Below are 15,923 nucleotides of genomic sequence, written 5' to 3'. Positions count from 1 at the left end.
AGTATGGTGGAGAGAAGCACAGGAGAGAAGCAGGGGGAGAAGTATGGTGGAGAGAAGCAGGGGGGAGAAGTATGGTGGAGAGAAGCACAGGAGAGAAGCATGGGGGAGAAGCAGGGGGAGAGAAGCACAGGAGAGAAGCAGGGGGAAGAGAAGCACAGGAGAGAAGCACAGGAGAGAAGCAGGGGGAAGAAGTATGGTGGAGAGAAGCACATGAGAGAAGCAGGGGGGAGAGAAGCACAGGAGAGAAGCACAGGAGAGAAGAAAACAGGCCCAGGTTTCACACTGAGTGAGTATAAATACATTTAGAATCTATATTATTAACTATATGTATAATATATACAGTTTTAGTGTCATTTTGTGCCATTTTGGTTGGTGGTGTGCCCTGGGATTTTTTAAGTATAAAAAGTGTGCCGCGGCTCAAAAAAGGTTGAAAATCACTGCCTTATAATATACAGCGCACCAACCCTTATAACATACAGCGCACCGTCCCTTATAATATACAGCGCACCGTCCCTTATAATATACAGCGCACCGTCCCTTATAATATACAGCGCACCGTCCCTTATAATATACAGCGCACCGTCCCTTATAATATACAGCGCACCGTCCCTTATAATATACAGCGCACCGTCCCTTATAACATACAGCGCACCGTCCCTCATAACATACAGCGCACCGACCCTCATAACATACAGCGCACCGACCCTTATATTATACAGCGCACCGACCCTTATATTATACAGCGCACCGACCCTTATATTATACAGCGCACCGTCCCTTATAATATACAGCGCACCGACCCTCATAATATACAGCGCACCGTCCCTTATAATATACAGCGCACCGACCCTCATAATATACAGCGCACCGTCCCTTATAATATACAGCGCACCGACCCTCATAATATACAGCGCACCGTCCCTTATAATATACAGCGCACCGACCCTCATAATATACAGCGCACCGTCCCTTATAATATACAGCGCACCGACCCTCATAATATACAGCGCACCGTCCCTTATAATATACAGCGCACCGTCCCTTATAACATACAGCGCACCGTCCCTCATAACATACAGCGCACCGACCCTCATAACATACAGCGCACCGTCCCTTATAATTTACGCCTTTGTGTTTCCAGATTCTTTTCGTTAGTTAATAAAAAAAAACCAAGAACTTCCAGACTGACAGGCCGCACCTCACCTTGTGTCCTGGAGAAAAGAGGAGCCTCCCCCACACTAGACCTTTCTGACACGTCCCCTTTAAATTCACCGAGTCCTCCCAGCCGCCGGATGTCGCTCTACACACCAGCCTCCTCCGCTCTAACCCTTAGACGCTCTATCCCAGCGCTTCCATCTCGTTGGTTTCATACATTTCCTGGATACAGTCAGCGGAGGGTGAACCCCGGAACTGAGGGGGGAGAGAGAGACTCTCGGGGGTCCGGATCCTACAGACGCCCCGTATGGTGACCTGAGGACCGGGCTGCGGCTCTCGGGGTGTGGAGTCGGGGGGAGGACCGGTAACTGTTCCTGGCGCCACGTCAGTCCGTGTTTACGGGAGACACGTCATCCGCCTGCTGGTCACGTGACTGCCCCAGCTGTGTCTGAAGAAGCTGCAGGGTCACCGCACCGCCTGTGGGGGGCACCACTACCTCAAGGACCCCCGTGTGCCCCCCACTATACACCCCGCACACCCCCTCACTGCCACCTCAACCAGTTTGACCTTATTTTTTTTTTCTGACTCCCCCCTTTTTTGGGTAACTTTGGTTTGCCCCATGTCACGTGACCGGCCTTAGTAATCCGGTATTTACCCCTTGATTGGGTATTTTTGAATTTACCCCAATTTTTTTTGATAAACCCAATTGCCTCCTGGGATCTAAGTGATTTTTTTATCTCTAAATTCACTTGCTGCCTTATATTTTTTATTTACAGGCCGGTTCTCCCCCATTTGCCCCTTCGGGGTCGGTTTTTGAAGCCGTCCGGGCCGATTCCGATGCGTTTTGGACCGTATCGCTATGCTAAGTGCCCCATGACCGATCCTCGTGATCTCTGTCGATTACAGCACCGCCGCGGTCTATGTTGCCGCTATACAAAGAAGGAAGTGTAATTTTCGGGATGTTTTTTTCTAATATTGGAATAAAGATATTTTTGTACATTTTTTTTTAATATATATTTTTGGAAATCTTTATTATAAAGTAATTTATATATCGCCAGCTGTTGTTTTGGAGGCAGAGATGGCGACCTCTAACTGGGGACTGATTGTGAATGTGGTGAACAGCATTGTGGGGGTGAGCGTGCTGACCATGCCCTTCTGCTTCAAGCAGGTGAGTGATGGCGGGACGCCAGGTACCATGTGACTTCATGTGCCAGGACTCCATGATGGGTTTTCTATAGCTCCCATGGTAGCTTTAGCTCTGGCTCTCCTCCAGGCATGATGGGAGTTGTAGTTTTGCAGCAGCTGGTGGTCGGTGCTATAGACCGTGCGCTCCCTGCGGAGATCCTGACGTTGCGGTGTCCTTTCTTGCAGTGCGGTTTCGTGCTGGGTGCCCTGCTGCTCATGCTGTGCTGTTGGATGACGCATCAGTCCTGCATGTTCCTTGTGAAGTCGGCCAGTATGACCAAGCGTCGGACCTACGCTGGGCTGGGTGAGTACCCCCCCATTGGCTGTACCCACCACACACAGAGGGAGTCTGTCAGCAGGTGTGGCCATCGAGGCTGCTGACAGTTCCATGTGGGGAGGAGGTGAAACATCGCTGAGGTTCCAGTCATGTGACTGATAGAAAGTCACAGCGGCCCAGATAGTGCTGCCTGGGAGACGGCCCCCATCTTTAGCCCCCTGTACACCGGCCGATTATTGGCCAGAAACGTGGGCCGTGTTACAGTGTCAGAGATTAGTCGAGTAGCAGAAAAAGATGCTTGCTGCACACAGAGGGACCATACAGGGATTATACGGCCTGCGCTCGCTCTGTCTCTCTCCCCTCGCTCTGTCTCTCTCCCCTCGCTCTGTCTCTCTCCCCTCGCTCTGTCTCTCTCCCCTCGCTCTGTCTCTCTCCCCTCGCTCTGTCTCTCTCCCCTCGCTCTGTCTCTCTCCCCTCGCTCTGTCTCTCTCCCCTCGCTCTGTCTCTCTCCCCTCGCTCTGTCTCTCTCCCCTCGCTCGCTCTGTCTCTCTTCGCTCGCTCAGTCTCTCTGCGCGCGCGCTCGCTCAGTCTCTCTGCGCGCGCGCTCGCTCAGTCTCCCTGCGCGCGCGCTCGCTCAGTCTCTGCGCGCGCGCTCGCTCAGTCTCTGCGCGCGCGCTCGCTCGCTCAGTCTACGCACTCGTTCTATTTCTTTCTTGCTCTTTTTCTTTCTCTCTCTCTCTGCGTGCTTGCTCTTTCTCTCTCTGTGTGCTCACTCTTTTTCTTTCGCTCTCTGCGCGCTCTCTCTGCGTGCTCTCTCTCTGCGTGCTCTCTCTCTGCGTGCTCTCTCTCTGCTCGCGCTCTCTCTCTCTGCGCGCTCTCTCTCTCTGCGCGCTCGCTCTTTTGCTCTTTTTCTTTCTCTGCGTGCTCGCTCTTTCTCTCTCCGCACGCTCAGTTTCTTTTTCTCTCCCTCTCTGTTCCCTCGCTCTTTCTTTTTCTTTCTCTCTCTCTCGCGTTCCGTGCGCTCGCTGTCTCGCTCTCCGCGCGCTCGCTGTCTCTCTCGCTCTTTCGCTGTCTCTCTGCGCGCTCGCTCTTTCGCTGTCCCTCTCTACGTGCGCTAGCTCATTTTTTTCTCTCTCTGTGCTCGCTCTCTCTCTCTACGCTCGCTTTTTCTTTCTCTCTACGCACTCGTTCTATTTCTTTCTTGCTCTTTTTCTTTCTCTCTGCATGCTTGCTCTTTTTTTCTCTCTCTCTCTCTCTCTCTCTGTGTGTGCTGGCTCTTTCTTTCTCGCTCTCTTTGGGCTCGCTCTTTTTCTTTCTCTCTCTCTCTCTGTGAGCTGGCTCTCTCTCTTTGGGCTCGCTCTTTTTCTTTCTTTCTTTCTTTCTTTCTTTCTCTCTTTCGATGTCTGTCTCCCTCTCTCTCTCTCTGCGTGCTTGCTCTTTCGCTTTTTCCTTCTCTGCATACTCGCTCTTTCTCTCTCTCTCTGCGCACGCTCAGTTTCTTTTTCTCTCCCTCTCTCTGTTCTCTCGCTCTTTCTTTCTTTATCTGTCTCTTATGTGCGCTAGCTCATTTTTTCTCTCTGTACGCTCACTCTTTCTCTCTCTCTCTGTGCGCTGGCTCTTTCTTTCTTTCTCTGTGCACTCGCTTTTTCTTTCTCTACGCACTTCTATTTCTTTCTTGCTCTCTCTTTTTTTTTTTTTTTTTTTTTTTTTTTTTAACTCTCTGCGTGCTCCCTCTGTTTCTCTCTCTTCGCGTGCTTGCACTTTCTCTGTGTGCTCGCTCTTTTTCTTTCGCGCTCTCTCTCTCTGTGAGCTGGCTCTTTCTCTCTCTCTTTGGGCTCGCTCTTTCTTTCTCTCTCTCTCTCTCTCTCTCTCTCTCTCTCTCTCTCTCTCTCTGCCTTCTCGCTCTTTTTCTTTCTCTCTCTCTCTCTCTCTCTCTCTCTCTCTCTCTGCCTTCTCGCTCTTTTTCTTTCTCTTTCTCTCTCTCTCTCTTGCTCTTTTTCTTTCTCTTTCTCTCTCTTTGGGCTCTTTTTCTTTATCTATCTACGCACTCGCTCTTTCTTTCTCTCTCTTTCTCTCTCTTTCAGAGGCTGCAGGCTCTGGTATATGGTCAGTTTCTGGGATGCTCCTATGTTGTTCCTCCAGACGCTGATGTACTCCTTTTCTTCTGGATTTGGCTCTTTGTAGTGCTGTGCTGGTTGGCGGCTCGTTGGGTTTGGATGACCTGTGGGGCTTTGTTTTCCTGGGGTCTCTTGATGCAGCAAGGCTTTGTGGTGGTAGGAGCTAGGACTGCTGCTGTGTAGGTGGGCCCGGAATGATAGCGCCGCCTTATCGACAGCAAAGTGTAGTGGGAACCTGCCCAGCTCTGCTCGGCCAGCGCTGTGTAACGTGCTCCGATGGACCTGGACATAATGTGGTCAGATTATTGTCAAATGTTTTCTAAGGAATAGAAGCCATGACGGTAGTGTGAACAGGCACAGATTGTTCCGGTCCGCTGACTGTATTATAATTGGGGTGCCCTCATACAGATTGGTCCGGTCCGCTGACTGTATTATAGATTGGGTGGACATAGCATGAGGCGGCCCTCATACAGATTGGTGCGGTCCGCTGACTGTATTATAGTTGGGGTGCCCTCATACAGATTGGTGCGGTCCGCTGACTGTATTATAGTTGGGGTGCCCTCATACAGATTGGTCCGGTCCGCTGACTGTATTATAGTTGGGGTGCCCTCATACAGATTGGTCCGGTCCGCTGACTGTATTATAGTTGGGGTGCCCTCATACAGATTGGTCCGGTCCTATAATTTCAGCTGGCGAGGGTCCTGCAGCACACGTGGGGCCCCCGCTCTCGGGTTGCATGTCAGGAAGGGTTGTATCATGTGGATGGAAGTACATGCGCTCCTGTACACAGGACGGCTCGAGTTACCAGTCTATGAAATCACAGGGCCGACGAGTGAAACGTTAATCCGGAGTTGTCACCATCCTCAGAAACAGCGCGGTGTCCATGGCGATGACATGGAACAAATATTTGTCCGTCTGCATTTCTTCACAGGACAGGAGCCGGCTCTTAAAGGGACAGTCCATTGTTAGATTGTCCCTGTGTGTATGTAGGGATGGCGGCAGGAGGCTGGCGGTCGCTGGTTCCCATGTATCACGGGTCGGTCTGTTTGTATAACCCGGGGTCAGGACTGTTCATCAGTCACCATGTGATGGGATCGTCCCCATAATATAGGAGTGGGGTATTATATGGTTGGGGGTGGGGCTTAACAATTTAGGGGTGTGGTCAGTTTGGCAGGTAGGGGCCTTTGTTTATGTGTATCCCCAGCCTATTAGGAGAGGGGCGGCAGACTGAGCGGCATGACTGGTGCCAGAGATTTGTATTTACGTCTATTAAAAAAAAAATCTCCAGCCTTCCAGTACTTATCAGCTGCTGTATGTCCTGCAGGAAGTGGTGTATTCTCTCCAGTCTGACACAGCGCTCTCTGCTGCCACCTCTGTCTATGTCAGGAACTGTCCAGAGCAGCAGCAAATCCCTATAGAAAACCTCTCCTGCTCTGGACAGTTCCTGACATGGACAGAGGTGGCAGCAGAGAGCCCTCTGTCAGACTGGAGAGAATACACCACTTCCTGCAGGACATACAGCGGCTGATGAATGCTGGCAGACTGGAGATTTTTAAATAGAAGTAAATTACAAATCTGTATAACTTTCTGACACCAAAAAAAAATTCTCTGGAGTTTCCCTTTAAACTGTTCACAAACCTCAAGAAGCGAAAGACAACACATGCTGAAGATATAAACCCCTTTACAGGTTACACAGTGACTCTTGTAATATTTTACATTGTACCCAGCTATAATATGTAGACCAGGCATGTTTGTCATAGGGGCCTGTGTCCTGAGTTACAAGAATAAGTCTCAGTGTGGACGGTAACAACCAATGAGATTGCAGCTGTCATGCTGTCTGTGATCTGATAGGTCGGTGCTCCGTGTTTGTTTCTATAATGTCTGACTGACGCTCCTGTCACTGATCTCTCAGTTCCTAATCCTCCTTGTTATTTTCTGCAGCTTTTCACGCCTACGGGAAAGCAGGGAAGATGGTGGTGGAGACCAGGTGAGCCGGGAGCCCTCAGCCACATTGAGGCACTGTGTTACTGTCTGTCTTGCTTGGCCTAGAAGCTCTAGATGGAAGTCTTGACTATGAGACCCTTTTTTATTAAAGGGGTACTCCGGTAAAAAAAAAACATTTGTTTCAAATCATCTGGTGTCAGAAAGTTATATAGATTTGTAATTTACTTCTATTTATTAATCTCCAGCCTTCCAGCACTTATCAGCTGCTGTATGTCCTGAAGGAAGTGGTGTATTCTCTCCAGTCTGACACAGTGCTCTCTGCTGCCACCTCTGTCCATGTCAGGAACTGTCCAGAGCAGCAGAGGTTTTCTAAGGGGATTTGCTGCTGCTCTGGACAGTTCCTGACATGGACGGAGGTGGCAGCAGAGAGCACTGTGTCAGACTGGAGAGAATACACCACTTCCTGCAGGACATACAGCAGCTGATAAGTACTGGAGATTTTTTAATAGACGTCTGTAGAACTGAAGTCTACACCAGGTGACTTGAAAACATGTTTTTTTTCCTCTGGAGTACCCCTTTAATGCAGAATTCCATAATGAGGAATTACAGAATGGGGTTCCTACACCAGGTAACCCCCCATCACATACAAATTGTGGGGGGTCTGACCTCTATTGGTTGTTAGAATTTGGGGGGTCTCAGCCTTACGGATCTGGGTGGAGATATCAGCAGTTGGATCCCAGCAGGTTGGCAGGCAGTGCTGTCACTTGTCCTGGGTATCCCAGCAGGTCGGCAGGCAGTGCTGTCACTTGTCCTGGGTATCCCAGCAGGTCAGCAGGCAGTGCTGTCACTTGTCCTGGGTATCCCAGCAGGTCGGCAGGCAGTGCTGTCACTTGTCCTGGGTATCCCAGCTGGTTGGCAGGCAGTGCTGTCACTTGTCCTGGGTATCCCAACAGGTTGGCAGGCAGTGCTGTCACTTGTCCTGGGTATCCCAGCAGGTTGGCAGGCAGTGCTGTCACTTGTCCTGGGTATCCCAGCAGGTCGGCAGGCAGTGCTGTCACTTGTCCTGGGTATCCCAGCCGGTTGGCAGGCAGTGCTGTCACTTGTCCTGGGTATCCCAGCAGGTTGGCAGGCAGTGCTGTCACTTGTCCTGGGTATCCCAACAGGTCGGCAGGCAGTGCTGTCACTTGTCCTGGGTATCCCAGCAGGTTGGCAGGCAGTGCTGTCACTTGTCCTGGGTATCCCAACAGGTCTGCAGGTAGTGCTGTCACTTGTCCTGGGTATCCCAGCAGGTCGGCAGGCAGTGCTGTCAGTTGTCCTGGGTATCCCAGCAGGCTGGCAGGCAGTGCTGTCACTTGTCCTGGGTATCCCAACAGGTCTGCAGGTAGTGCTGTCACTTGTCCTGGGTATCCCAGCAGGTTGGCAGGCAGTGTTGTCACTTGTCCCGGGTATCCCAAGGGTAAAACCATACTCACTCCTCCACTAATTTTAGGTCCAGCACAGTTGCTGCTCCAGACTGCCTGGTGGAGGTGCCCCAATGGCTCTCACATGGGATGCTGTAGTCTGGTGATGGTGTTGCACCCTAGTGAGCAGATGTATGCCATTCAAGGAGCTGTAAGATGTTTCTGACTTAAAGGGGTTATCCAGAGTTAGAAAAATTTAACAGCAACTTTTTTGCATAAACAGCGCCACCTTGTCCTCAGGCTGTGTGTGGTATTACAACTCTGCTCCATTCGCTGTAAAACTACATCCAACCTGAGGCCATGAGTGGTGCTCTCTCTATACGAGCCCTTTAAGTGTTGATTCGTTGATCAGGTGGTGTTCCTCTCTTCATCCGGCTTTCCTTTGTTGTTCACAGTATGATTGGACTCATGTTGGGGACCTGTATCGCGTTCTATGCTGTGATTGGAGACCTTGGATCCTCTTTCTTTGCCCGAATGCTTGGACTGCAGGTAAGGTGGATTCTCTCTGTATATTAGTGGCCAGGACTGTGGTTAGCGACCACTGCTCCTCGGCGTCATCCTATGTGACCTGCTGCTCTTAGTCCTGTGGGTGATGCCGAGCTGTCTCCCTCCCACCAGGACTGTGGCTCGCTGCTCTGTAATCTCACTGCCAGACTTCTGTAAATACTTAGGTGACACATTTCCCAGCGTTACAAAGAAGCCGCAATGTTGCAGATACAGCCTGTCAGGAACTTGTTTACATTAGTCGTTTCAGAAGGGAGGGGGGAGGAGGGGGAGACAGAAGCTCACACACAGGTTTTTTAGCAGAAAGCAGCAGCTGAGAACTGGGGGAAGGAGACTGAATAGATAATAACAAGTATGGAAGGAAGTGTTGGTCTCACCATGGGCAGCAACATATCAAAAGTTATGCGTGAGCGGAATACCCCTTTAGCAGTATTTAGTGACGTGCTTTACGGCAAGACTCATGAACATAGACGGCAATAGACAAACTCTGTCCCCTTGAGATGAATGTGAGACATTACTGAGCGCGCTCCGTGACCTGTGAAGAGGTCATTCCACAGGGAGCTGCTATTGTCTCCTCTACCTACTGGTGTCACATGACGCTGCAATGCTGTACAGATCACTTTACTGCAGCCTCCCCTTATCACCACAGACACAACATGGAGTCTCAGCTTAGTTTTAACCCCAGTGGTGAGAATGAGAACTGCAAGATCTCAGGATTATTATATAATATAGAGAGAGAAATGGAAAATTCTAAAAATATCACCAAAAATTCTTTAAAAAATCTGTTAAACATAAAAACTTTTTACAATAAGTCATTTTCGGATTATACTGTCCCTTTAAGGCAATATGGCGTCCAGAAGTAGGACTCAAGGATTCCAGGCCAGGCTATTCATTCTCTTTCTGTGTCTTCTTTGTTTCTCCAGGTGACGGAAGGTTTCCGTGTTTTCCTTTTATTTGCCGTCTCGCTGTGCATCGTCCTCCCCCTCAGCCTTCAGCGCAACATGATGGCCTCCATCCAGTCCTTTAGTGCCATGGCGCTCATGTTTTACACGTTTTTTATGTTTGTGGTAAGTAATAGACTTAGAGTATAACTAGTATAGGACCGTGTCCTACATGGAGGAATACGCACCTGTATGAGTAGAATGGTTACCATTGACTTTTACTATTGTCAACTAATAGAACCTGGTCTGCTCCTGTCTATAGAGATATTAATGTGCTTTAAAGGGGCACTCCGGGGATACAGATACAGATTTGAATTTTACTTCTATTTAAAAATCTCCAGTCTTCCAGTACTTATCAGCTGCTGTATGTTTTGCGGGAAGTGTTGTATTCTCTCCAGTCTGACACACTGCTCTCTGCTGCCACCTCTGTCCATGTCAGGAACTGTCCAGAGCAGCAGAATATCCCCATAGAAAACCTCTCCTGCTCTGGACAGTTCCTGACATGGACAGAGGTGGCAGCAGAGAGCACTGTGTCAGACTTGATTGAGCACGGATAGGAGAAAAGGCAGCCCTGCACAGCACATTATCCTGCAATCTTCTCTCACCAAGCTCCCAGATAAGCAGTGACCTTTCTGACCTGTGAATCCAGCGTTTTATGTGCCCAGACAGTCTCCAAACTGTACAGCTGCTTGTCTCCTCTCCCTGCTAACTCATCGCCCCGGCCCCTCCCCCTCCATAGGATACAATGGACTCAGCAGAGCGCATCTTCACTTCGTTTCTCTGTAATGAAGACAACTTTGCCTGATAATGAACAGATAAGAAGTATATGGGGGGGGGGGCCTTATTAAAACCTATTACAGAGCTTCTTAAAATCCTTTGTACTATTGATATCTGCAAGAATATTGTAAATGACAGATTACACTTAAAAAACACACTTTAAGCCCTCAAGACAGACAGAATCTTATAGAAACTCAGTAAGAGGTGCAAATAAAACCAATGTCAGGCAGTGTCATGATAGAGAACGGGGTGGCGGTTTAGTTTATTCTGCAGCTTCCAATATCAGAACTAATAATTTTGAGGCTAAATATAGAAGATCAGTGTTTGCCGTCGGCTTAATGTTGGGATGGCAGATGTTCCCGTTCACCCGCAGAATATCTTAATGTTCAGCTTCAGGCTTCACGGTTATAATGGCGGCTGGATGGGCCGGGCGTCCAGCTAGAAAGGACACGGGGAGGAGCATCGTCTCAGTGTTCTCCGAAATTCTGTCCTCTATAGCTGGATGACAGGCACAGTGTACACGATAAGCATCACCCTATAATATATATCACCATACAAAGCCTTGGTCCTAAGCCCCCCCTCCCCCTTCTGCCTGGTTACTGAGCGTGCCCCCCTGAGCCTGGTTACTGAGCGTGCCCCCCTGAGCCTGGTTACTGAGCGTGCCCCCTCCCCTTTAGCCTGGTTACTGAGCGTGCCCCCTCCCCTTCAGCCTGGTTACCTAGCATGCACCCCCTTCAGCCTGGTTGCTGAGCGTGCCCCCCCCTTCAGCCTGGTTGCTGAGCGTGCCCCCACCTTCAGCCTGGTTACTGAGCGTGCCCCCCCTTCAGCCTGGTTGCTGAGCGTGCTCCCCCCTGAGCCCAGTATCCTGATGTAACGTCAGTCTGATATCCTTCTCCTGTATCTCTGCCCACAGATAGTGCTGTCCTCTTTCAAGCATGGCCTGTTCGGGGGTCAGTGGTTGGACAAGGTCAGCTATGTCCGCTTCGAGGGCGTCTTCCGCTGCATCCCTATCTTCGGCATGTCCTTTGCCTGCCAGTCGTAAGTATCTCCACTCTTTGTCTTCCTCCAGTCTTGCTGACCTGTGTCACTGCACGGTACAATGATACAGAACCATGATCAATATACTGGTGTCACCCCGGCTATTGCAGAACAACATCTCCCACCATGACTGCTGTCATGGCATAATAGGAGTTGTAGTTTTGCTACAGCTGGAGAGTCAGGTATGGGTTCACTGTACTACATACAGGGGGCCCGATCCCTGCAGTCAGGGGGGGGCCCGATCCCTGCAGTCAGGGAGGGCCCCTGATCCTTACAGTCAGGGGGGGCTCTATCCCTACAGTCAGGGGGAGCCCCCAGTCCCTACAGTCAGAGGGGCCCGGTCCCTACAGTCAGGGGGGGGGCCCAGTATCACATCACATAGTGGTCTGGATTGGCCGCCGCTCCTCCATTGTATATATCAGCCTTTCTGTAGGACTGATCTGTATACTGTGTGACTGCGAGGAGTCTGCGGCTGCCTGTCCTATAGAGGAGTCCTGGGATACAAACCTCCCCTGTAATAGAGGGCGTCATGGTGTCACAATGACTTTTGCCGGTGTCACTCTCCTAGTTTGATGTCGGTCACAGCTTTTTAGTCAGAAGATGGTCGGCGAAGCCCCCTGAGCGTCTGTCACACATCACCGCTCACAGGCCGGAACAGTGAGACCCCATGTTCCTGGAGCCCAGGCCATAAAACCAATAGAAAGTTCTTCAAAGTGATAGGTTTATGGGGTCTCCCGGTGGCAGAGCTGGGGGGGGGGTTCCCATTTGGTGTCACCAGGATCAGATTTCACGGCCAGCCTTGTAGAACTCCATCCTGTTGCCGGGCTTTTGATTGTAAAGGGATCAGGGCTTTACGATGGGGGGTTGGGAGATGCCGTATGTCTCTCAGCACCTTCACTAAGTGTTTGCAATCCTGGACGTCCCGCTGACGGCCCTCATACAGCATCTGGGAAAGGAGTTGACAACAAGACGGCCGGCTATCTGTATGATGTAGGGTATATGGTGATAGTGAGACAACCGGCTATCTCTGTATCATGTAGGGTATATGCTCATAGTAAGACGGCCGACTGTCTCTGTATAATGTAGGGTATATGGTGATAGTGAGACGGCTGGCTATCTCTGTATAATGTAGGGTATATGGTGATAGTGAGACGGACGGCTGTCTCTGTATAATGTAGGGTATATGCTGATAGTGAGACGGCTGGCTATCTGTATGATGTAGGGTATATGGTGATAGTGAGACGGACGGCTGTCTCTGTATAATGTAGGGTATATGCTGATAGTGAGACGGCTGGCTATCTGTATGATGTAGGGTATATGCTGATAGTGAGACGGCCGGCTATCTGAATAATGTAGGGTATATGCTGATAGTGAGACGGCCGGCTATCTGTATGATGTAGGGTATATGCTGATAGTGAGACGGCCGGCTATCTCTGTATAATGTAGGGTATATGCTGATAGTGAGACGGCCGGCTATCTGAATAATGTAGGGTATATGCTGATAGTGAGACAACCGGCTATCTCTGTATAATGTAGGGTATATGCTGATAGTAAGATGGCCGGCTATCTCTGTATAATGTAGGGTATATGGTGATAGTGAGACGGCTGGCTATCTCTGTATAATGTAGGGTATATGGTGATAGTGAGACGGCCGGCTGTCTCTGTATAATGTAGGGTATATGCTGATAGTGAGACGGCTGGCTATCTGTATGATGTAGGGTATATGCTGATAGTGAGACGGCCGGCTATCTGAATAATGTAGGGTATATGCTGATAGTGAGACGGCCGGCTATCTCTGTATAATGTAGGGTATATGCTGATAGTGAGACGGCCGGCTATCTCTGTATAATGTAGGGTATATGCTGATAGTGAGACGGCCGGCTATCTGAATAATGTAGGGTATATGCTGATAGTGAGACGGCCGGCTATCTCTGTATAATGTAGGGTATATGCCGATAGTAAGACGGCCGGCTATCTCTGTATAATGTAGGGTATATGCTGATAGTGAGACGGCCGGCTATCTATGTATAGTGTAGGGTATATGCTGATAGGCGTCCGTCTCACCTATGTCTGTATAATCTAAGGGATATGACATCTGGTATAATCAGTTGACAGCCATCTAATTCCAATGGGACCTGGACAATGATTCTGTTCCCCCGCAGTGCAGATCAGTGTTTCTCCATCTCTCTGGATGATCAGTGCGGGGGGGTCCCGGCATTGGTTATTGCAGATTTATTGGTTCCATAGAGAGTGGGACAATTCCTAACCCTAAACGGCCTTTTACATAGGCTGATTATTGGTCGGGAGCGTTGCTAGAAACGTTTCTGCAGTCGATGATCGGCCTGTGTAAAAGTGACAGGGAAACCGCCTGATCCTCAGCTGATTGTGTCTCTTTTAGCAGGCTTTACAATTTATCATTCCCCGGCGTACATCTTCTGTGTCAACAGGGTTATGTGGGGACGATAAGGAAGACTGACTGCACAGATATGTATATATATTGGGTTCTGAGATATGTATATATCTGTGCTGTGTATTTCCAGATCACAAGCAGCTTTGTATACTTACCATCCATGCTGTTTATGATCCGGCATCCTCGGCTTCTGCTGTATCTTCAGGCTGCCACCTCCTACTGAATGATTGACAGCTGGAGGACAGGAGACTTGGATGCCAGATCATAAGCAGTGCAGATGGTAAGTATACACTGCTACTTGTTATCTGGAAACTGTTAGCTTCCTGTGCTGCACAAACAATACAAGGATTGTTCGTGCAGCCCGGCCACTTGTTTTCTCGTGCTGTGTAATGGGCCTGCAAACAAGCAGTAATCTCACTGACCCGGCCGTCCATGGAAATCGTATCATGTAAAAGGACCCCTAGAGCTGCTGACCAACCTTACAAATATGACACTCTCTATGTCTGTCTGACAATCCAGAATATCTGGTAATCTGCTACATCCCCTGCGTCCTGGATCCATTTACATTACAGGAATAAGAAGTGATTTATCAGACATCTTTGGGTTTTAGTCTCCTGTAATGTTAAGTTGTATCCTTCAGGGGGCGTTGTTCTAGTGCTACCCCTATAGGGGGCTTCGGCGTCTGTGACTCCTGCCCAGTCTTCATTCTGCTGCCCGCTCCTGTATAGCCGTTCTATCCTCCTGGCAGCACGGCCGCGGTGTGCCATCAGGCCGCTCCGCCATCTGTCAGCGCCTGCCCCGGCCTCTCACATCCAGCCGCAGCTCGTACATTTTCTCACACGTTGATAATGAAATGTTAACATTGCACAGTCGCTTTCCATCGGAGGAGGAGGAGGGAGCCAGAGAATGAGGAGGAGGAGGAGGGAGCCAGAGGATGAGGAGGAGGAGGAGGAGGGAGCCAGAGGATGAGGAGGAGGAGGAGGGAGCCAGAGGATGAGGAGGAGGAGGAGGGAGCCAGAGGAGGAGGAGGAGGGAGCCAGAGGATGAGGAGGAGGAGGAGGGAGCCAGAGGATGAATGCTGCGCTGTAGAGGACGTCACTGCATATCAGATAGTGATGTGATGGAAAGCAAGATACTGAAAATGATGGATATAAGGATATATATGTTTCTAAATTACTTCTACTTAAAAATCGAGTCTTCCAGTACTTATCAGCTGCTGGATGTGCTGCAGGAAGTGGTGCATTCCTTCAAGTCTGATACAGTGCTCTCTGCTGCCACCTCTGTCCATGTCAGGAACTGTCCAGAGCAGCAGCAAATCCCCATAGAAAACCTCTCCTGCTCTGGACAGTTCCTGACATGGACAGAGGTGGCAGCAGAGAGCACTGTGTCAGACTGGAGAGAATACACCACTTCCTGCAGGGCATACAGCAGCTGATAAGTATTGTAAGACTGGATTTTTCGCTTTGGCTCTCCAGGCATGATGGGAGTTGTAGATTTGCAACAGCTGGAGAGTCAAGGTTCCCTATCCCTGATTTACAATGACTGACTTGAGGACGCAGGGTGGGGGGGATCGGGGAGATCGCCCTGTGGGTAATTTTCTGTTTTTACGCCCTTTAATTACCGGTTTCCTGTTTGTTTCCACAGTCAAGTCCTTCCCACGTACGACAGCCTGGACGAGCCCTCCGTCAAAACCATGAGCTCCATCTTTGCCTCGTCTCTGAATGTTGTGACCGGATTCTATGTCTTGGTGAGAACACCAGCGCCGGGCCTATGATAACTCTGCTGGTCCTCTTTAGGAATATGGCTTGTGCTTCTTCTCATGACTTCTGATCCTTCATCTTCTCTAGCTCCAGTGGTCACTTGGCCCCGGCCATGATTTATAGATCCCTACCTATGCCCTGATAGGACACAATCTATCAATTAAGGCTGGCGGTGCCGAGAGAGAAGCTGCTGAGGACCACCCTGATGACTTGTGCTCCAGGCAGCATGAAAGTGGTGACCAGTTCCCTTTTAAAGGGTAGTTCATCCAAAAAAATTTCTTTCAAAGCAACTGGTGACAGAAAGTGCCAGAGATTTATAATTTACTTCTATTAAAAAATCTCCAGTCTTCCAGTA

General features: G+C 49.7%; 1 protein-coding gene across 2 annotated transcripts in view; it reads left to right on the top strand.

Annotated features, from left to right (window-relative positions):
* Positions 1 to 1,354: 1,354 nt before the first annotated feature.
* SLC38A10 (solute carrier family 38 member 10) overlaps positions 1,355 to 15,923 on the top strand; it is a 31,711-nt gene continuing 17,142 nt past the window's right edge. The window contains exons 1-7 of one of the 2 annotated variants that reach the window (XM_069951943.1): positions 1,355 to 2,323; positions 2,527 to 2,644; positions 6,676 to 6,721; positions 8,534 to 8,627; positions 9,566 to 9,709; positions 11,274 to 11,398; positions 15,453 to 15,555. In XM_069951943.1, coding sequence (XP_069808044.1) covers positions 2,234 to 2,323; positions 2,527 to 2,644; positions 6,676 to 6,721; positions 8,534 to 8,627; positions 9,566 to 9,709; positions 11,274 to 11,398; positions 15,453 to 15,555 — 720 coding nt within the window. In that variant the 5' untranslated portion in view covers positions 1,355 to 2,233. The remainder of the gene's footprint in view (positions 2,324 to 2,526; positions 2,645 to 6,675; positions 6,722 to 8,533; positions 8,628 to 9,565; positions 9,710 to 11,273; positions 11,399 to 15,452; positions 15,556 to 15,923) is intronic. The other variant, XM_069951944.1, reaches the window with a different exon arrangement.

Source organism: Dendropsophus ebraccatus, chromosome 14 (assembly GCF_027789765.1).
Source record: "Dendropsophus ebraccatus isolate aDenEbr1 chromosome 14, aDenEbr1.pat, whole genome shotgun sequence".
Classification (NCBI taxonomy): domain Eukaryota; kingdom Metazoa; phylum Chordata; class Amphibia; order Anura; family Hylidae; genus Dendropsophus; species Dendropsophus ebraccatus.
Note: the sequence above shows the minus strand (reverse complement) of the source record. Positions and strands in the feature narration are given on the sequence as shown.